This window comes from Camelus ferus, chromosome 14 (assembly GCF_009834535.1).
Source record: "Camelus ferus isolate YT-003-E chromosome 14, BCGSAC_Cfer_1.0, whole genome shotgun sequence".
Taxonomy (NCBI): Eukaryota; Metazoa; Chordata; class Mammalia; order Artiodactyla; family Camelidae; genus Camelus; species Camelus ferus.
In genome coordinates, this window is record NC_045709.1 from 34311284 (window position 1) to 34334281 (window position 22998).

Here is a 22998-nt window from a genome sequence, read left to right on the forward strand (position 1 = left end):
CACTCTCATCTGGGAAGACAGTGGCTGGTGTGAGGCTGGTACCACACAACGTTGGAGAGAAACCTGAACAGAGAGGGGAGGGGAGTACAGGAGGGCAGAGCCAGAGAGACTGACACTGGGGGGACACCCCCTTAGGGGCTGAGGTCAACTGCACTGGACCTCTGATCAGTGCTGTGGGTCCCAGAGGCATATTGATTATTTTGAATTAAAGTTACCTAAGAAAGAGCCGATGCAAGAGCGACACTCTGACCCTCCTGACTCCCTCAAAGCAGGAAATAAATCTCTCCTATGAAAGGTCCATTTCCTGCACCTGGAGGTGGAAGGCCACCCTATCGCCAGGGAATTCAGGCTGAGAAGCCTGTATAAGCAGACCTTGTTACCTCTTTAACTGCCTACCCCAAGCCCAAGTTCTGTTCAGAGTCTTCACTAATGAAACAGCCAAAGCCCAAGTTTCTTTGTCCTGTCAATTCCTCACAAATTTATTGTTTCTTTGTCTAAAAAGTATAAAAGCTGCCTGCTTTGGCCACTTCCTAGGACCTGTTTCTATGAGACTTCCCTGCTCATGAATTAAAATTTGTTTCTTTTTCTCCTGTTAACCTGTCTTGTGTCAATTTTATTATTGGTCCAGCCACCAGAACTCAAGATGTGCAGAAGGGGAGAGTCCCCGTCCCCGACGGTGCCCTTCCTGGGACCTCACTGTGTGAGGCAGACGAGCCGGGAGCTGGGAGCCAGGCTGGCTGCTTCGGGGATGCTGAGCAAGAATCCCTGTCCCCCAGTGTGGCACGGGAACCGGTGACACGCTGGCCCTCATCTGTTCCAGCTCAGTGAGGTCTTGGGGGCCGTCCAGGCAGCAGAATAGGAAATCAGACGCAGAGGCCCCTACGCTTCCTTACTGCTGCCCCTTGGGAGACCTCCTTGGCGATTCTCCCAATCTGAATGACTTTCTCACTATTCTTGATCGATGCTACGATAGAAATCCTCTTAGCAGATTCCATGTATGCATCTCAGAGTTGTGCATAAGTCGGGGCCTGTCTGTGTGTGTGTGTATGTTTGTTCTGCATTTTACTCAACTTTCCATTATTAATTGACTGACTACAAGTTCCCAGCCTAGGAGAAGAGGGCTTCTGGCCCGTGCCATTTGTATTAAACATACTGGTGCAATATTGTGATTCATAAGAAATATATATTTGGTCACTCAGATGACCATAATTATTTCTCATATATATATATTTGATTTTCATCCACAGCTCCTGGCTCTCAGCTCCTAAAACCCTTGAAATTTCCTAAGAGTTGAGGATGATGTAGGTGTCTTCCACTATGTGAATGTGGTGATTTTTGAAAGCACCTAAGGATGAGGGCTGATTGACAGGAGAACTAACCCTCTGAGGAGAGGGTTGGAACTTTCAGTTCCACTCCCCTGCCCTCCAGAGAGGGGAGAGGGTCTGGTGGTCGACTGAGTCAGCAATTGCCAATGATTTAGTCCATCGTGCCTATATAATGAAGGCCCCATGAAAACCCCAAGAGGCCAGGTTTCGAAGAGCTTCTGGGCTGGTGAACACGTGGAGATTTGGGGAGAGTGGGAATCGGAGACAGCATGGAACCTCTGAGCCCTTTCTTCATACCTTGCCCTGCGCATCCCTTCATCTGGCTGTGGATTCGTTGCATCCTTTAATATCCTTTCAAAATAAATCAGCAATCTAGTGAGCAAATGAGTTTTCCTGAATTCTGTGAGCTGTTCTTGCAAATTAATTGAAACCGAGGAGGAGGTGGTGGGAACTTCTGATTCGCAGCCAGTCGGTCATATCCTGGGCCTGGCACCTGGCATCTGAAGTTGGGGAGGGGGGCGTCTTGTGAGACTGAGAAGCTCTCCTGTGGAATGTGTCTCTGGGGAGATGGTGTCAGAATTGAGTTGAATTCTTGGACACCCTGCTGGCATCTAAGAATTGCCTCCCCACACAGGACTGAATCTGGTCCAGGAACCCTTCAGGGCGGCCACTCCCCCAGAGGGCAGAGACTGTATTCTGTTAATACTGAGAGTACTTGTCGGACCTGCGGGGGAAGGCACACAAGGGAAGCCAGGGCAGAGCAGTGGTGCCAACCTTACCCACAGGATAATTACAGTTATTTCAGCCCTCGGTACATGAGGCAGAGGGTCACTGGCATTCAAATAGTCATTGACATTTGTAGAGTCACTGGTTACTGTGAGCATCACTTGGCCAGCATTCTGGGAGGGGCCCCTGGAGGGCTGGGGCTTGTTCTGAAATGCTGCATCCTGCCCTGTGGGGTGCTGGCCACAGCCCCCAAGTCCCAGGAACCAGCCCCTCCCTCAGCCCTCAGTCCCAGCAGGTCTGTGTCCTGCACCTGAGGCGCCTGCTTCTTGACCTCCGTGTGACTAGGCTGGGGGCATACGTGGGACCAAAGTGGATTAATTCCCACTCAAACCATAAGCCCCACCAGACGTCGCAGTCCAGCACTCCTGGTCTGGTGCTCTGAGGATGGTGCCACCTGGTCTGGTGCCACCAGCTCTGGACAGGAGGGGTAAGGTTTGGGACCATGAATCCAGGAATCTCCTGGAAAGTGTCTGAATCCATAGGTAAGTCCTGAGGAAATGCTCCCCTAGGCTCTACCAGGAGCTTGGCCGGAAGTGTCTCCACCGTGAAATGAGGGGAGCAGAGTAAGGAGTCCCCTAAGGATGCATGTTCCCCCTGGTTCTAATGCCTCGTGGCTGCAGCCACATTCCACCAGCCTGAGGCCCTGGGGCTCTCCCAACATGGATGCACTAGGCCCTCGGAGTGTGAACCCCTGGAAGAAGTCTGCAAGCCCTAAGGAGAGGATGTGAGATTTCTTTGAAGGGTTTCAGCTTTTTACTGAATGTTTCATAATAGAGCACAGTACTGCTGGTAGGTTTCCTCTAACCTTCTAGGTTCTTCTGGATGGTCTAAGAATTAAATTGACATGAGATAGAAATTTTAGATTTGTACGTATGGGAATCCTACCTACATGAGATGGTCAGAGACCCCACACACATGAGAGGTTCAGAGACAGAAAGGTAAAATGAGGTCTGTAGCCCATCCTGATCTAGGGAACAGGGTAGGGGCCTGGGGCTTCCAAGGACAGGAGGGTCGCTCACAGGATGACAAGGAGAAGAACTGATGTTGGGTAATTAGATGTTTGCCCTGATGTACTGATGGGGCCACTTTAGATAAAATTTCCCTCTGGTGAAACTATTTCCTGGGAAAAATCCCCAATTTAACTTCTTCTAGGTAGTTAGGGGAAGGGTAATAGTTTTGCTTGAACCCACAGGGTCTCCTGCCTTTAGCTCAAAATAGTCATGCAATAGTGGCATGTTTTGGGGAGGCTCATTCTCAGCCCTGACGCTGCGTATAGCATCTACGCCAGGTATTTAAAACGGCAGTGAAACGGGCGCCCACTCGCCCCGCGCCGTCTCCCATGTGTCCACCTCCCTCCTCTGCCCAAAGCAACAGTATCCTCAAATCTGTTTTGATCATTTTGGAGTGGTTTTGAGCTCCAGATTTTAAAATTCCATAAATATTTAAAACAGCCCCTCATACAACCAGAAACCAGAGGTTGGGAGTCGGTGTTGGGTTTTCTTTCTTATTCTGCCCACACTGGGGCCCGTCTCTTCCCCGGCGAGTCTGCTTTGCTGGGGGGGCTGGCTTTTCTGATTATTTGCTTGACTGTTTTGCTTTCCTCCTTTATTCAGGTCCTTGAGGCAGGTGTTGATGTCACATTTATCTCTGTGCAGATTTAAACCTGACAGGGCCCAGCCTGCTGAAAAGGGAACCCTGACCCACCACACCCACTGGAGGGTAGGGGGCAGATTCCACGTTTTGAAAAGACCTCTGACCCTGTAGCTTGGTGCATCCAAAAGGCTGGGGTCAGTCACAGGCGGCAGAAATCGAGGTTTTGCGGCATCTGCACAGAAGTACTACTGGGCTGAGCCACGCCCAGATACATCAGCACACGGTCTTACAACACCCCCTCCCCCGACTCTAAGGACAGCAAAAGAGCAAAACTGACCACAGTCCCCTGTGAAGAAATGAAATGACAATCCTGTAGGACAGAAAAGTCAGCCACCTGGGCTGGGCTCCCCCGCTCCTCATCAGGGGGCTCAGCACACCGCTGCAGGGTCAGGGGGACCAGATGAGGCCGAGGAGCACCGAGCTGGGACCCCCTTTCCCACCACAACACAGGCCTTCTGACAAGTCCTCCCCTTTACCTTCGGCCTGGAGCGAGGGGCACGCTTTCACAGGGACTACCTGACAGCCACAATCCTCGTACTCAAGGGCTAAGTTCAGAATAAGGGCTTTAAAACAGAGGCTCTCGGGGCTGGCGCCACAGGAACCCAGGGCCTCCAGTTAAAAACCCCCAAAGTATCAAAGCCAATCTGCCCTTTAGGTTCTACCTGGCCACCTTTGAAAAGGGGACTTGTCCTTAGTGCCAGTTTAGTCTCACAGGGGACACTGCATGGCCACCAACACTCACAGACAGTCTTGGGTTGACAGCCTGAACTTGAATGTCTGCAGGATCAGGAGAGGGGCTGCAGTTTCTCAGAGCATGTTGGGAGTTGGGAGCAGACTGGGAGGGCTGGGGGGACCTGTCTCTGGACACATTTAGTGGTTTGGGAAGACGACTTTGACCCCTCGGGAGGAATCCTGGCCTTGGGCAACAAGAGAGGGTTTCCCCACATCTGTCAGAGGTTTCCCTCTCTGTGCAGATAGCACGGCGGCCAGCACCAGAGAGGAGACCTGGGGCCCTGCGACTGGTCACAGCTGGGAGGAGTGGGGCAGGAGGCAGGCTGTCAGGACAGTCCCCAAGGGGAAGTCTGGAGGTGGAACACCTGGAACTTTCCTTCTCTCCTCCCACTGCCCATGCAGGTTGCAAGGGGGCTGGAATTCCCCAGCCAGACGCCGGAGCCCAGGTCCAGAGCAGCCAGAGGGGGAGATGCTAACTGTGACCCAATTCCAGGAGCAGCCCTGGGCAGGGGCCGAGGGGCCGGAGCACAGGCGCTCAAATTCCCCCAAAATGTTTACTTTCTAATTCCAAACTCAATCTAGGTTTATGAATCAGGACTTCAGAGGCAGGCTTTCCCTTATTTGGGAATGAGGGGGGTTGCAGTTCACTGTAGATAGTTTTTTCCTTCTTCCTCTTATTTTACAATATGGAATCTGCTCACTTAAAAATTAGGCCCCATCTTTTACCATCTCTCCTAGACCTTAGGAAACCAAAGCAAATGGCTCGCTGATGCCCTCCTCTGGTTTGCATCCTCAGGCATGGAACACGAAAGGTTTTCCTTTAGGGGGGGTCCCATGAGCCTGGAAGATTCCAGGTGTCCTGACAAGACCTGTGGGTGTTCTGAGGAACTCACACTCCTGTGGTGGGTGCAGTTTGTGTCAAACGTGCAGGAAGCAAGAGCGGGTCAAGGGTAGTAAGGCAGTAAGGCACAGAAGGGCATCCGAGAGTGAAGTCAGACACGTGGGAGGTGGGTGGGGGGACAGGGATGTCCTAGACGGTGGTGAAGAATGAAGGGAGACAGTAGCCTGGAAGCTGTAGGAAAAGGATGGACAACAACGGGTCACCATGGGGAAGGTGGCACCTTGGCAGCTGTAAGGAACTGGAAAAGAGGTGAAGGAGGCCAGGACAAACTGGAGGGGTCTCCCAGCTCCACTACCGTAGGTGCCTGTCCGGAGGTCGCACCACCTGTACAGACCTCAGTTTCCATTAAAGGACTGGACAGAGGATCACAAGGCTCCTTCCAGCCAGACAAGGCGCTCTCATTTAGGAGCACATCTTGACCAGAAAACAAATGAAGTTGGGGTGGTGAATCCTTTTCAATGTTGCGATCCCTACGGTGGGGCCTTTGCCTCATCCTCTCCCCATCCTCTAGGAGAGGAGCAGTGAAAGGAATCAACTGAGGATTTTACCTCTGGTTTGGTTTCACTTTGCTGGGTGCTGTCTGGAGGGGAGAAGGAATGTGGGAGATGGTGTGTCTGTGGATACAGTGGCTTGTCCCTGTGACCTTGTGCACTAGAAGCACAGAGGGTGGGTTTAGATTTGCCTCAGATGATAAATAAATCCTTAATCTCGGGCCATCCTGTCTGGGCCCCACCAGTGAACGCAGTTGAGGATGTCCTCAGTACTGTCAACAGTCCTTACAACTCGAGGTGGGAGCCTGTGCTTGGGACCAGCTGGACCCCCAGAAAGTCACCTCCACCCCCATTCTGAGCAATTGATGGCCCTAACAAGACTCAGGACAGGGCCTCGCAGGGCCAGTCCTACTTACAGGAACAAAAGGGCTTCTCTCACTTCAAAAAAAACACCCAAATCTTCCGAAGAAAGATGAACAGTCTGGCAATTTTTTGTTTTGTACAGCCTAGAACAAAGTTTTATTGAGGTAAGTCTAATAAAAAATACCAAAAGGTAAAATAAAACACATTAAAAACTTTTTTGTAAGTATCACGCGTGTCTAAATTTGCATCAGATTGAAACACTTCTGCTTGCTTTGCAGAACACAATAGTTGCACAGTTTCCTTAAATCTTAATAGTCACCCGCTTTAGATCTTTTCAGGTTTGTCCACTCCAACCTCCACCTCCTCTCCCTGATGGGGTCCTCTGCAGTCGACGCTGCCCCACGCTGCCATCCCGATAACCCCCGGGGCCAGGGGGAACCTGCTTGCGGAGGGGCTGGCCCTGCAGCTGGGGCGGGCAAGGTGTTTACTCTTCTGTTCTCCCCTCTGGGTAGGCCCCGTACTCCTCCTGGAAGCCCACTCTTCTCTTTGCTTTCTCTTTGTCCCAGTTTTACTTACAGCCTGAATGGCTAACTGGATATCCTAAACACAATTAACTCCAGTTAAGTTTCACAGAGTATTCCAGAACCTCGAATCGGTATCCAATTATGATGATTTTTCAATGGAAGTGTGGAGTAGCTGGGGAAAAGCCCTTGGACTGGAAGGGGCTGGAACAAGTAGAGGAGGATTTAGTTCCCTGTTTCTCCCTCATCACCTGGGCCTGGCCAACACTGTGTGCAGCAGATATGAGCTGCTCACCCCTAGGAAGTGGGGACCCTGAATAGCCACTGGGGTTTGAAAGCAAATTCGAGAGAAAAAAAAAAAGCAATGAAAAAAGTCCATCAGGAAGAAAGTTTGACAGGTCCTTTCTGAGTAACATTCCCCTTTCCCCTTTCTGACACTTATGATCAGATATAATGTAGGAAGATGCATTATGGCAAAAGGAATATTACAATAGCAGTAGTTTCCCATCTGGAGTGCTATTCAACTGCCTGCAGAAATCTGCACTTTAATGCATTTTAAACACATTAGGAACAAAGTGATGATTCTCCAAACCAAGGAAAATACCCCATAAAAAATAAAGATAGAAAATACATGCTACTTTAATGGCAAACTTATTTTTTGATACTTAATGGTAATGATCTTGGAATTAAGGGAGAGCAGCGGGGAGTACCCTTTGCCCAAGAGGACAGCGAGAACAGTGCGCCAGAGAGTGCTGGGTCCTTGGGCTGATCCGGGAGCAGGGACAACGCCCCCTGTGGTCAGCAGCTTGACAAGTCCCTGTGCTGTCCGCTGGGACCCTCAGTGCTGCAGCAGGAAGTTGGTGGCCACGTTAAGGTCATTATTTGAAGCTCTCAGGGCTTCCAAAGCGTCACCTCTGGAAAACCCCATCTCCATGAGCCGGGCAACCTGAAAACAGAAACAAGACCAGAAGCCTCATAAAGCTGATGACACAGCCACTGATCCCTTAGCCCCAAGATGCTGGTCATGTAAGTTTTGTAGGATAGGTTAAATCAAAAAAAATTAAACAAAATTTTCATTTCCATGTGAAATCTGATGTTTATAAAATTACAACAAGCACAACATTTTAAGGTGATTATATACAGCCAACAGATGTGCATTTTCTCACTGAATCCTCGTTTTAGAGATGAAGAAGGGAGTTGCCGAGGGGCGGTGACCTGCCTGCCCCCAGAGGAGAGGGCAGATGGGCTCCCGGGACGCCGCCTGCGAAGCAGGTCTGCCGAAGCAGCCCTGCGCTCCCCCGCCTTACCACACTGCTCCAGAGCCAAACGTGATCGCCGCAGCACACCTTATCAAAGCCGCCTTTCCCTACGCGCGCACACACACATCAACAACTGCTCGACTGAGGATCCGCTCCTGATGCCGGCCAACTCTGACCGTGAGCACGACTTTGAGGGCCTGGGGCCGCACAGGCAGAGCGCGGCGGGTGCCCGTCCCTCTCCCGCGTTTCACGGCACGTCAGTCCCGGTGGGCAGAGGTGGCGAAGCCGGGGCAGAACCGCGCGGAGGAGAGCTAAAGCCACAGAGCATGAAACAACGAGGCCTGCATTTTTTCTGACCACAAATCCTGAAGCTGTCAATATAGAGGCTTCCTGTACTTTTATTATACAGGCGGTCTCCAGGGTCGAAATAGGCAGTGTCACTACTATCATTTTAGTTTATTTGTAAATATTTCGCACTTAAAAATGTATTATAAAAATACTTACGACCTTGGACTAGCTACAGGCATTTTTTTTTTTTACTTATATTGAAATATGCCACATTTGCAACAACATATAGTGGAAAGTGTTACTATTACAGACGCTGACATTTTCAACAAGGTGTGAGTTAACACGGACTGGGGACTTAGTCACTAATTCTAATCTTCCTCCGCGTGGGCCACCAAGGGCCGTGGCTACGGGTGGTAAGAGCTCTGCTTCCCACCCTCCCACCCCGGGCAGGAGGCGCAGAGCCAAGCGGGGGAGCGTGCAGGGGCGACGGAGACCCCAGACTCCTCGACGCCCAGGAAGCCTTAGGGAGGGGCTAACCTGGTTGAGAAGGGATTCAAAACCTGGGGTTCTGGTCAGTGTTTTTCAAACTGAGGCTGTGATCCCTCATCTGTGGGTCATGAATAGTTAATGGGCTAAGACCAGGATTTACAAAAAGCACGCACTGAGGGTCTTCCCTGCACAGAACCTCATTCTGGTTCTCCACGTGCACGCACACCCCATGCACATGTGTGTACAGGCTGCGCTCAGACATCGGGGCCTGGCCGGCTGCTTCCTAAGGGCGGCCTGGGGGAGGTGGTTTCCAGCTGGACTCCCGGCGCTGGTGGACAGAAGGGCAGGGATCTTTGCTCTCATCTGCTCAAAGAAAGAACAACCTTTGCCAGAAAAGCACGAACACTCTTCACTCATCAGCCAAGATGGAAAGCTCTTCTGCAAGTGAACACAATCTGCGTCTCAACTGGTTGCCACCCGTGGGAACTCAAAAGCCCTAATTTGCCTTTTGAAGCTACAGGAAACAGCCCTGCTCGTTTTCTGCATGAGGCCCTGTGCGCATCCTCCTCCCCTCAGCCGGCACCCCAGCTCCTGGTCCGTCCCAGGCCAAGTGGCTCAGCGTCTCCCTCCCTCACTGCTGGTGTGTCCTCCGCTAGGAGACTCTCTCCTTTGCCCTCAGCCTGGTTAACTTGTCTTCATCCACGGGATCTGGGGCATGTGGCTCTTTCCCATGTCTCCCAGATGAGGAGGAACCCAGAGTAGAAGTCCTGTGGCCCCAATGACCTCTGTCCTGGGCTCCTCGTGGCCGTGCCTTTTATCTGCATGTATGGGCACGGCTGCGTCTCCCTACCACACGTAAGCCTTCTGAGAAGGAGGGCCACGGCTGCCTCTGTTCATCCCTGTGATTCAGAATCCAGCACTTTCCAGCCAGCCCCTCCCCTTCCAACACACACCTATTTGTGTGGTTGCAGAATACGGTCCCACTGGCGTGGTCTGCCCAGGGCAAAGGGCAGCTGGCCTGTGCTGTCCTGTGACCCCAGCCCTCGTCACAGCGGAGGAGTGCTTTAGCTGGGGGCCTGCATGCAGCTACATGGGTGTACACACGCCCTGATTGTGTGGCCACATCATCCTGGGGTGGCGAGTTAGGCTGGGCCTGCTCTAAACCCTGCGTGAAATGTGCCAGGGCCTGACCTCCAAGTAGGCTTAATCCCGGTTCTGGGCTGTGCACATCTCTGTCAAACTTCTCTGATCACTTTCTAGCCAACCCAAACTATTTTCAGTTATAATTCTCTTATCTACTGTGTCAGTCAGCTCCCTCAAACTTGCATCGTCCCTACATCTGATTAGCAGATTTGCTAACCTCCACAGCGTCACTCAAGTTAAAATGTCAAGCAGACAAGATCACAGCCAGGGCCCGGGACTTACTCGAGACCTCCCATTTCTATCCGAGTGGCTCGTCAACAGTTTTTTAGAATTTTAACCAGTTTCAAACTTACTTCATATTCTTATTATCCATGGCGCACGTCACCATCACCTCTGGAGGTGATGAGAAGGGCACATGTCTTGGTGGCATCCTGTGTCAACCGGAGCAGTTTGGTGCCTCCAGACCTCAAGGCTCTTCACATCTCACGAGTCATCTGTCTGATAATCTGTTTCAGGCTTCTGCCAGATGTGAAACATCACTTTTGCCATTCAATTCTCAGAATCCACACTTTTCTCTTTCCTTGGGGGCACGTCACACTGAGTGTCACTCAGGGAGAGGGGCTACAGGACTCGTGTTGGACGTGTGTCAACAGGGAGAAACCACCTCGCGGATCCAGGTGCGCCTGCCAGGTTACTTCCCCTCCTGGACTGAAGTAACCTTTTATGATGTTTGTTTCAATTACTTCTGGTTAAGGACTGGGATCTTCAGTGGGGAGAGTGTGACCCAGGGAGGAGGTGGGCAGCTTTGCTTGACTGTCACTCATGGACACGACATCATGGCCCAAGACTTGGCCATCCTCAATGACAGTGAACAGTGTGGCAGATGCTACGCTTGCTGTCACGTCTGTCACTTCCAGTACTTTCAGCATAGCTAAGAACTGGCTGCTTCTCTGCACCCAGCCGGCAGGAACAACTACGCTTGTTCAGCAAATCACAATTTATAACCTGGAGATGATGATGCATTAGCCTTGCCCTGCCTGGTGATGGTACCTGGTTGGGCTGCCAGCCCACAGCTTCCACCTGTACTCAAGTTTCTCTCCACCAACTCTGAATCTGGAATCCAGAAGATGCTGGGGTGGGCTGCTGCTCTGGGGCCAGGGTGGGAAAAGCGCCTGGGGTCCGGGATGGTCAGGCCGCATCCCAGTTGTGTAAGTGATGTCCCGCGTGAGGAGAGACACGGTCCTGGCATGCGAGGCTTCCTCCCGAGTTCATTCGTCCTCAGACACAAACAACCACACATGCTGTCACCGGTTTTGACGACCAACCAAGCTCGGTTTTTCACGGGTTTTTGCTGAAAAGAGTCTTTGTGGTTACATACGTGCATTATGCCTTTAGTGAGAGCTGGCTTTGGAGCTTCTGGTGTTTCTTCGGGGGGAGAAGACAGGTGGGATGAGAAAATTTTCACTGCCAGTACTGTGACCAGTGGGAGAGCTCACAAAGTAGAAATAGTATCAATCACAAGAAGAAAGAGTATCTGTAAGTCTCCCTTAACGTCCAAAACTATAAACATCCACAGAAAAATGAAATTGCCTGCCTAGGCATGGATGTGAGGAAAATGATCAGAAAACCCGAGGACGCAGAGAGAGCGGTCCCGACGGTGCTTTCCAGCTCCCCGGGTCCCTCGGTGGCCGGTGCCCGTGGGGCCCGCAGCCAGGCGGGGTGGCCGTGCCTCCCAGTGCTGCCCCTCTTTGGGGGGCTCAGCAGTCGTGTCCAGGATGGCAAGAACCACGGCAGGACCAGCAGCACAGTCAGCAGACGGCTTCAGCCCTCATGGAGGACACTGCAAATCACGGGCTCAGGCCTTAATGTTAATCAGCGCCCGACCTGCACAACCTCGTGTGTTTCCTAACCATCTGCGAAGGCTCATTTTCACAGGAGGCATGACTCCTGAGCTCAGAGGCATCAAGAGAAAACAGGCCCATGCAGCCCCGCGGGTGGGTGGTCGGGGAAGCAGAAACCGAGAGGATTCTAGAGGTTCACGATTCCTTAGAATAAAACAGGAGAGGCTGGCAGCTGTTTTAGGTCTGACCCAAGTGCAAAAAAATCACCCCAGCTGCGGCTGCTGGGAGGCGGGGACCCTGCCAGGTGGCAGAGGGAGCTCCAAGATGTCACTGTGTGAGCCCCGGTCGGGACTGAAGCCTCCGGCTCTCAGCTTTCTCACAGTTCCAAGGCTAAGAGAGGCGTGTGTGAAAGGCCTGGAACAGTGACTGGCACGTATCAGGTGCTCAGTAAGCGTCACCTCTTAGGATAATTTTTGTCCCACTTAAAAGTGATCAGTCAGGTGTGTGAGGACTCCTCTGAATCTCTCCAGCCTCGGATCAGAGCATCCTACGTGATAAAACTGCCCTTGGGTTTTGTTTTTGGCACTCACTTTAACTGCTTCCACTTCGCTAGTTTTATATCCTTTGTTGGTTAAAGAACTGACGTGTCTTTTACTACGATCAAACGTAGGGGGCCACGGTGAGCGTGGAGTGGCTGGAAGGAGGTCCCGGAGCAGAAGAACCACCTCCTCACCCCCCAGGACCTGGGTCACTGGTCCAGGGAGAGGCCTGTGCTCCCCAGATGACGGGGACCTGATTACACCCCGACTGCACACCTAAGTACACCCACACCTCCCGCGGCGGCTGAATACAGTCATGCTGAAGAACAAAGCAAGCAACTTTTGCTGCTTACTTCTAGGCTTAAATCATGTAAAGAAGAATTGCCCTGAAAAAAACTAAGGTGGTGAGCCCGAATGAAGCCAGACAGGAAAAAGCAGAGTCAAGAGCACCTTGGTCAGTGCTGGACTAGCGGGGTCTGCAGCCGTCTGGAAAACGTACAAAATGTCCCACAGGAATTTTCTAAAAAGCATCTCCTTCAACGTTACTTCTCTGTTTCAGAGCCCAGTAAGTACTTTCCTCCTGCCTCTGCATCACAGGAAAGTTTCCGTCTAAAAATTTTCACCACAAAACATCAGAATAGAGTTCACCAGAGTTCATCTTGGTTTCTGGTCTAAACACCTAAGTGATCCTTTTCTCTAACTTCTTTTAGAAACTAGGTGCAGCTGGTCAATATCCAAGGAGGGTGTTACGCTCTTCCTGTCTCCCCATCGCTTATTCATTCGAGCTCGAGCTAGTCAAAGGTAACATCTCCAACGCCTGTTTCTCATGGTTGAAAACTCGACTTCCTAGAGGCCAGATCAGATGACAGCAAGGAGGGGCTGGCACTGACACTGCCGCTCAGCTTCATCCCCGAGATGGAAACACATTTATGAAAGTTCCCCCACCTGACCTCTGACTCTGTCAGCTGCTCCCCGGGGGGCTGGCCCGAGGTATGGGACTTTGGACAGGAGAACCCTGTCACTGTCACCTGACACTGCTCCAAAGGAGGACAAGGTGGAGTATGTTTTTCCTAAAATATGTTGCCCAGAGAGAGAGCACACTGAACAAGAAAAGTATAGAGACAGGAGATGAATTGGTACCAGTTTTCCTTTCCTTTCCTTTTCTTTTTTAAAATCCTCTGTGGTTGGGACATGTGTCTCTACTATCTCAAGATAATTCTTACTCAAGAAAATGAGTAAAATCCCACTTTAACATTCTACGTGCAATTCAACTACTGACATGAGTGAAACAGGACACTCATTCCAATGAGATGTACAGCAATTCCCCCAGTGAAGCATGCCTCTGCTTGTTTTGTTCAAGTAAGAATGTGGTTTTCTTTAACTTCCCTTTAGTTAAGAGTGTCAAAAACAAATGGTTTTTTTGGGTTCTTACTTCCCAAATTCTGACGCTTGCACAAAGTGATGCCCATCTGAAAGGCAGCCCCAACCAGCCCCCGGCCAGGCTGCCCACTGGTGGCAGGCCACTTCCCAGGCCACATGTGCACTCTCCTGGGAGGGGCAGCCCCAGGGAAGTCCTAGATGTGGCTTGCCCGTCCCTGCTCTCATTATAACTGTCGTTTGTGCCCTGTCAGGGCAGCCTCACTGTCAGACCCCTGTGGGTCAGCACAGCTCCCTTTCCTTCCCACTCAACCCCTCTACTACTTGGAATTGCTGAACCCTTTGGCCGCCCCTGTTGGCTGAGTGGACTGTGTCTGGTTATTTTACATTCCTGCCCGGCTGCTGACAGCCCCTCGTCTTTGCACCCTCCTGCTTGCTTCGGGGTTTGGTCCTGAGAAGGCCCTTGCTACAGGCTGGGAGAGCTCCCTTGTTTAAATCTTTTAGTACCCAGCAGAATTAGGCACCCCTGAAAGCTGGTTAATTATTTGTCACTCAGTATTTACCCTAACAAATAACACATTCTATCTCTAGCATTAGGGATTAGAGATGGAAACATCTCTAGCACATTTTTAAGCGAAAACAAATGTTCTTTTGAAAGAGAAGCCCACGGCCCATACCTTCACGTTCATCTCTTTAACTGCCACTGGGGCAGCTGCTGTGTGTCGGGCTCTGTGCTGGGAGGGAAACAGGGACGAGGCGGGAACAGGCCCCGTGGAGCTCACCACCTGCCAGACTACATGGGTGTCTCCAGAACAACACCCAGCTCACTGTGGTTCCAGATGCTCAGAGCCGAAGCACTGAGTGTATCTCGGAGCAGATACCTACTAGTGAGGGGACTGTTTTCATAAGGTGTGAATTTTGGAATTTAGGTGGGTTTTTTGGAGGCAGTGGTGAGGATTCCGGAGATGACGAGAGACTCACTGAGATTTAGATTCTCTCATATTGACTACATGTTGCTGGTTATCAGCTAAGACTGAGAGGGTCTTGTGCGCTATTCTCGCTCTACCTGGGCCAATGGGTATTTCAGAGAACGTGGGTGGAATCCACACGACACGTCTCATGTATTATAGATGTACTAAGCAGCACCGTATCTTGTCTGGGCAAGAGTCTCATAAGCACCTGAACCGGAACATGTTTCCTGGGCAAGGATGGAAGAAATCACACACGTGTTTGTGATCTCATAATACACCCCTTCCTCTGCATCTGGTCCATCCTCCAGGGAAACCCAATGATTTGACTCCCTGTTCCTTAATGCCTACAACATAGAAGGGAAAGTCCATGCAAAGCTGAGGGCCTCTGCTCCCCAAGTGGTGCCCTTCCCTACCAGTCACCCTCCACCCCAGCCTCCTCCACCTCTGCTTCCCCAAATCTGATGCGCTTTTCACCAGACCACGTCTTTACAAATGCCACTGCCCCCACCCTCCCAGTGCCAGCAACCCTTCAACAGCACTGGAGGCCGTGCTCAGAGCTGACCAGAGCCATCCCCGAGCCCGGCTCCCCGCGCTGGATCTGCAGCATGAGGGCAGGAAGCGCTGCCCGCTTATCTCCGTGTTACAGGAACCTAGCCCGGTGGTTAGGCCAGGCGGAGCAGACAGCTGACAACCGCTGGCTGGCTAAAAGGAAGGAAAGACACCAATGAAGAGACAACATTTGTAACATCCATATTTATCTTCCTTTCCTTAAGTCCCAGCATTGGTTTAGTTAGACCTGTTTAATGTCCTCGTCCGATTCCACCTGTGCGTCCCATTAAGTCTAAACCACAGGGTCACTTTCTAAGCTTGGGAGAGCTCAAGAGGGACAAACTTGGAAAGCTTTTTACCCTTTGATTAAAAAAAAATTATGTGACAAAATTTCATTATTTGTTAATCTTGACTATGGATGTAATATAAAAATCCTTGGTTAAAAAGAAAAAAACAAATGGAATAATGCATACACTTATTTTTAAGATAGACATCTGAGCACATGTAGTTATAGAGTTTACTGGGCGGCACTTGGTTTGGGCATTTCTCAAGGGGAGCTGGGGTGATAAACTGGTAAAGGTGCTCACTGAAACCGGTAGGAGTGGCTTGGGAAGAAGTAAGAATCCCAAAATTTAATAGCAAATGTAGAAAAGGGGGCAAACATTTCTATAGCTGGATGTTAGACTATTACTAGACTTAATGAGAGAGGCACATTCTTCCTTAGAATACTCTTTGTTTGCAAAATAAAAGAACTGCATTTCCTATCTTAAAGAACTCTCAGGAACATCCCTAAAGTATTTGTTCACATCAGGAAAACACTCAAATAATCATTTCTATTTTTCTTGGTTTAGAAAATTACTAAGTCTCTTAATGCACTAAAATCACAACTGAGATTTAAATAAAATACAGCACATTTAATTGAAAAATTAAGCATAAAAAAGTTTTGTTAATTCAAACTATCTTAATGTTACTAACAAATATTTTAGTGTCTAGGCTGAAATTAACCAAGAGACTACACATAACTATAAACTGGTAAATGTTATTGTAAATGTCTTGAGGGCAAGAACAACACCTTTCTTCTCTTACCATCTCTCTAGCATCTACCACAAAAACTACTGAGTGTCTACATAAATACTGCCAGGGGCACTCTGTGTCTTAATGTACCACAGCCTATAAGGCCATTTCAGGTTGATCAAGAAACAAAAGATTTAGAAAATCAATGTATAAGGAAGCATACGTTAAAAATGACCTCTCCTGTATTTACATCTTTTCAAAACAGAGCCAAGAAGAAGAAGTACATGATATTTTAAACTGATACTGACAACATGTTAACCTCACTCTTGTTATTCTGGGAGGATCAAGGAAAATGATTCATTTAAAAAAGACCCTAAAGACTTCAATTACACACATTCACTTTGTTACCACTTTTTGACACTTTTTTTCCCCCCAAGTGTCAAAACAAAGAACTATTTCACCTTTAAATTCTTCCTATCCTTAACGGCTGCTCTGGGAAGAATGTGACTTGGGTTCTATCAAGTAAACAGTAATATAACAGAACTTTCTTTCTTTTCACTTCAATTTGAAGGTATTAGTTTATTTTTTAATCTGTTACCATAAATATCTTACAAATACTGAGTTACTTGGCTTTATTTTCTTCTCATGGGGCTAACATTTTTTTGGGAAATCTGCTAGTGGAAGTGGAAGAGAACTGTGGCTCTTTAATAATCCATCTCTTAATCCGAACCAGTTACTGAAAGGATCTGAGAAGCTGCAAGGTGAGGGGCTGGGTCAACTCAGGCATATTCAATCGGTTTCTTTCAAAAGCACTTGCTGTGGCCTAACCGAGAGGTGCCAGTGGGAGCCCTGCCCAGAAGCCCCTCTTGAGTTCCAGAGAAGTCAGGATACATACAGCCCTGCCACAGAGATGAGTGTCTTGGGTCCGACTGGGGTGTGTTTGCTCTGGGGACAGGGGATGGGGAGGTGATGGCCTGCGTGGTGTGATCAGCTGTGAAACGCTGACCATGATCTGCTTGATGAGAAGAAAGCAATGTTTGCAGAACAAAATTTAAAAGGGCTGTTACTGGAATGCTCTCAACTTACTTTTACAGATTTTTGGAAACTTTCTAGTGTGAAATAATTACAAACCTATGGGAAAATTTCAAGAAGAGCACTAGGAACCCAACTACTCTTCATCCAGATTCACCAGTTACTGTTTCGCCACACTGCGTTCTCTCTGTACACACACACACACATACGCGCACACACACTCTCGGATTTACTTTTCCGGAGCCGCCTGAGATCAAGCTCGTACATCCTGCCCCTTGACCCCTTAGTGCTCCAGTGTGAATTTGCTGAGAACAAGGATATTCTCTTTCCTAACCACAGTCAGTATAGATACCAAATCCTAGAAACTTAACATAAATATGAAACCACTACTAATCTACAGTCCAATGTCATAGACTGACTAAAATGTTCTTTCACCAAAACCTTCTTCTAGTACAGAATCCAGTCCAGGACCATGTGGGACATTTAGTCAGCATGCTTCCCAATGTCCTTTAATCTGGAACCTCTTGTGGCATCAGTATAGCTGGAGAGTACAGGTCAGGTATCTTACTGAATGTCCCTCAAGTTGGGTTTGCCTGCCTTTCCTTTATGATCAAAGTTTTGCCTTTTTTCCCCCTTTTTTGTCTTTTTTTTTTCCGGGGGTGGGGGAATTAGGCTTACTTATTTATTTATTTTTAGAGGAGGTACTGGGGATCGAACCCAGGACCTTGCGTATGCTAAGCATGCGCTCTACCACTTGAGCTATATCCTCCCCCACAAAGTTATTCCATTTTTATTGAAACTCATAACTGATGCGTCCTTTTCAGGGCATACCCACGATGCCTCTTTGTTCCATTATGGGTAATTTTGATCACTTGTGTAAGTGGGTGTCAAATTCCTCTGTGTGTAGTTAACTACTTTTCTTTAATAATTAATAAGTAATTTGTGGGGAGATACTTTGAGATTATGTAAATAGCCTGTTCTTCCTATATGGATGATTTTTCCCTGAATTGATTTTTACTCCGATAGTTACAAAATTGTGATTTTCCAATACCGTAATTTTTTCTATATTTGCTGCTTTACAATCTACTGAAAGGAGGAGCATTTCCCTTTCCCTTGTGGGTGGAAATGTTTGTCTATTAATATAAGTATGAACTCATGGATTCTTTTTCTTCCTCAATGGATTATATTATACTGTCCTTATTTATTTTGACGCTCAAACCTGATGTCCCAGATCTGGCCAGCAGGACCCCCTCCAGCTGGCTGCAGTATCCCTGCGGCATGCCCCGCCCCCTCAGTTAAGGAGCACTTCCTTACTTCCTCAGATAAGGTGGTCCGAGGTCATCTTGTCCCTCCCCTACCCCGGCCTGGGACCCACCGCTTCTCTCAGGAGGCTGGCTCCTCTGAATGGGCACAGTGTGTAGAAACTAGGTCTGGGCACCAGGTGTGCTTAGTGCTACAGGGATGCCACTGCTTGTGAGTCCTTCCGGTTGACACAGCTAAGATACGTATACAGACACACACACTTCCCACAGCATGAGTTTACGCTCATATCTCTAATTGCAACCCAGTCCCACAGGGTTCTTCCCTGCCTTCCCCTGTTCTCTGCCTTTTCCTTCTTCCACAATACGACCATCCTATTTCCTTGTTTGCTCAAATCTACAATCCACACAACATAATTTCAGAACTGCTGTACTCATACCGTTACGAAAAATACACCTATGAAGAGGCTGAGACTTTTTGCAGTTCTTTTTTCCTTTAGACAGAGGGCATAATATGTTCAAATGTTACTGAAATTAATTTTCCCATTTCCTTATGATTATATTATTCATTTAAAGTACAATTGGATAATTTATTTCAGTTTCTTTTTAGGTTTATCATTGCCCCCATCATTGATTTGCTTTTTGAATATGTAAAACATTAACATGATTTCTAAAGTCAGGTATACTTTACATACGATATAACGTAAAGATACTCAGAGAAGCTCCCCATCTTTCTGCCTCCTCTCCTAGCCCTTGTAGAGAACCAACTTCAGTAGTTCTGTATGTATGAAGTGTCACAGATTTAAAAATAAGCAGTCATGGAACATTGTGTTGTATACCAGGAATTGACACATTGTAATGGACTATACTTCAGTTAAAAACAAAACAGTCACAATGCCTTGGGTTTTTGTTTTGTTTTTCCTTAAATTACGCCTTCCTCAAACTCATAAGACTCACAGTAGTCAATAAAGGTCCCAAGTGTCTACCACTGGTATAGGCAGAAGTTACCTGATATCAAAATCTTTGTGTTTATATGCTTCATTTCTTTCCAGTCTTGTTCACCCAAACTGCTTGAAGTTTGAAGCACGGGTTTAAGGCAAGACCAGGCGTTACTGATTACCTGTTCCTCTGAAACCTCTAGAGGAGGGGACACTGGTTGTTCAGACCGCCGACCATCCTGATAGTTTACGTTCCGTCGCTGACGTAAAGGAGGGAAAAGACGGTTCCAGTTGATCATTCCTCCCTAAAAAGAGATCAGTGCGCAGTAATGAGACACAGACGGAGTACACGGGTCACAAGGCGCGGATGAGCCTTCTATTGCAATGCAGTCACAGCCAGACTGGGAAATGAGGCGTCAGGTGGAACCGCTGTGTGCCAGCTGGAAGGATCACATCATCCTCCAGTCAACAGGCTAAAACCGGCAGCCTGCAGCAGGTGCACAGAGCGAAAAGAAGGTAATGGATACTGCCAAAGGTATTTGTGCAATGTGGCTCTGGGAGGCAGCAGAAGACACATGCAGACATCCCTAACCTCAGCCGTGCCGTGTCCCCACTGATGCTGTCCCAACTCCAGCCACACTCAGTGTTTAGAGAATATACATTCTTTTCCATTATAAGTGAAATATTTATTTAAAAAAGTGACAGTGCACTTAGTCCTATATGAAATGTCCACAAATAACAAAACAAAAATATTAAAGAGACTATATTCTCTGATCACAATGCAATTAAATTAGAAATCAGTACCAAAATTATAATCAATGTAAAACAAACACAAATCCACACATTTGGAGATCAAAAATGAAAACATCATAATGGACAGAAGATACCTAAAAGTGAATAAAATTGATTCTATTACCAATCAAGGCTTATGTGATATAGTTAAGTAGTTGATGGAATTTTTAAAATATTGAGCTTAAAAGTAAATGAAGACTGAAAATTAAAGTTACTAACGTACAATTTAAGAAGTCAGTGAAAGTAACAATAGTCTAAAGGAATTAGAAAGAATGATGCAGACAGTTAAGAGCAAACATTAACAAAGCGGAAAACAGAGACACAATAGAAGGAATCAATAAAAACCTAATGTTGGCTGTTAAAAAGTCAAATAAAGTGGATAAACCAGGCAAGCTTAGTGAAAAGACAAAGAATGGAGCACAAATTCTATTAGAAATAAAACAAAGAATATAATGACAGACATGAAAAAATCTATAAGAATGCTTTATTTGTATCACAACTGATGAAGTAGACACATTTCTAGAAAAACAACTTGTTAAAACTTCCTCAAGAAGAAACAGAAACTGGTAATCAGTTTTGAAAACTGTTCAGAAGCACTGACTAAAGCTGAACACACATGGATGCCTCTGCAGTTCCACTCCTGGACAACAGAAAAGCAAACACACGTTTACCAAAGGCACAGACCAGAATGTTCTTAGCAGCATTATCTGTAATAGTCAAAGACTGGAAACCACTCAAATGTCCACTAAGTAAAATGGATACTTTATGGTATATTCACATGATCTAATACTATACAGCAGTTCAAATGAATAAACTATAATGCATGCAACAACATGGCTAAATCTCTCAAATACATGTTGAATACAATAAACACAAAAAAGTACACCTGCATGATTACTTTATAAAATGCTAACTTTTCTGTGTTATACTTCAATAGAGAGTCACAAAAAGAAACAGAAACCCTTACTCAAGACTTCTAGCCATTAACGTAATTGAAATAATACCTAAAACTCTACCCACCAAAAATCTACATGTGAAGTCAATGAAAATTGTAAGGACCTACTATCTTATACAAATTGTTCTAGAAAACAGAAAAGAAGAAGAGCTCCCCATCTAATTTTTTGAGGCTATATGATGCTGTTTCCAAAATCAGAGAAGGCTATTATGAGAAAGAAAAATTATAAAATAATTTGTTTTTCATTTATGGACAGATGGAATAATCCCCAATAAAATATTAACAAACTCAATCCAAAAATGGTCAGAAAATCATCATCTTATCTGCTACGATGTACTATATTATGATTTATCTCTGGAATCTTAGAAAATATAGTATGCAATTCACACATTAAGAGATTAAAGGAGAAAAGCCAAATGCTCACTCGACAGACATAAAAATAATTTAATAAAAGTTGATGAAAAGACTAGAATGCCAATTACCACCTCTAGTATTCAATACAAGTCATAGCATAATGAGGACAAAACCAACCAATCATGGAAGAAAATGCAGAAGGATGGAAAGGGAGAAACAAAACTGTCACTCACACATGATAAGCGTCTACCTAGAAAATGAGAATTAATAAAAGTACAAGATAAAAAAAAATCAGTAATGTTCCTTGACTGTGATCACTATTTACAAACAGAAATAAAAACTATTAGGTACTGAGGAATGAAATCTAACAAAAGATCTGCAAGATCTCTATAAAAAATGGTAAACTTGATTGAAGGCTATCAGAAGACCTAAATAAGTGGATAGGAAGACTGAATCCTGTCATCTTTCCACTCTGCCAATTCCAGGTGGTAGGAGAGACCACTGGTTGACTCTCAATATCCACACTCCCTTCTCTTTAAAAACAAGATTTTTTTTTTTTTTTTTTTTTTTTGGTGACACAGTCACTACATTTCTCAGCTTCCCCTAAGTTGGCTCAGTTCTGCCAATGGTCTGCAGGCAGAAAGGGCATCTGGGACTTGCAGAAGAGCTCTTAAAGGGAGGGCTGCACCCTTCCTCACTGCTTCCTCCTCCTTCCTGGAGCCCAGGCAGCCATCCTGGTCCCATGCTGAGGACAAAGCAGCTGTCAGAGAAAAGGAGCCTGGGGACAGCAGCTTCACCAACCCCGGGCTGTCAACATCCGACTTCTTTTATAAGAGACAAACTTCTACCTTGTTTAGGTTTCTGTGATTTTAGGGGGTGGTAATTAGGTTTATTTACTATTTACTTACTTTTTAAAAATTGAAGGTACAGAGGATTGAACCCAGGACCTCATGCATGCTAAGCACACATATCACTTAGCTGTACCCTCCCCCTGGTTTCTGTTATTTTGTGTTTTCTGTCATATGGAGCTAAACCTATTTCTAATGGCATATACTCAAAATTCACAAGAGTGTGTGTGTGTGTGCGTGCGTGCACGTGTGTGTGGTGAGACAACCTGAAGTTAAGGGTCAGAACTATACCTGAATATTTGCAAGAAGTGTAAGGGAGGATTTTTCTCTACCAGTTATTAGGACTTACTATTAGGCTTCAATAATTAAAGTGGAATGATATTAGCATACGACAGGCAAACAGTGGAAAGAAACAGGAGAGGTGGCTGAGAAATCAAAAGTAAACGTGGGCACTTGGTATACAATGGAGGAGGCCTTGCAAGTCAGCAGGAAAAAGAGACACCATTTAACGACAGTACCAGGACGACTGGTTATAGACACGGAAAAAGAAAAGATTAGACCTTTACTTCATACCGCTG

The 22998-nt window shown here is 47.1% G+C and overlaps 1 protein-coding gene across 2 annotated transcripts in view; it reads right to left on the reverse strand.

Annotated features, from left to right (window-relative positions):
- Positions 1–6376: 6376 nt before the first annotated feature.
- The window catches only part of UBAC2 (UBA domain containing 2), a 147738-nt gene continuing 131116 nt past the window's right edge, over positions 6377–22998 (reverse strand). For both annotated transcript variants that reach the window (XM_014568171.2, XM_014568170.2), the window contains 2 exons: positions 19654–19776; positions 6377–7718 (listed from right to left, as the gene is read on the reverse strand). In XM_014568171.2, the coding sequence (XP_014423657.1) occupies positions 7611–7718; positions 19654–19776 (231 nt within the window). In that variant the 3' untranslated portion in view covers positions 6377–7610. The remainder of the gene's footprint in view (positions 7719–19653; positions 19777–22998) is intronic.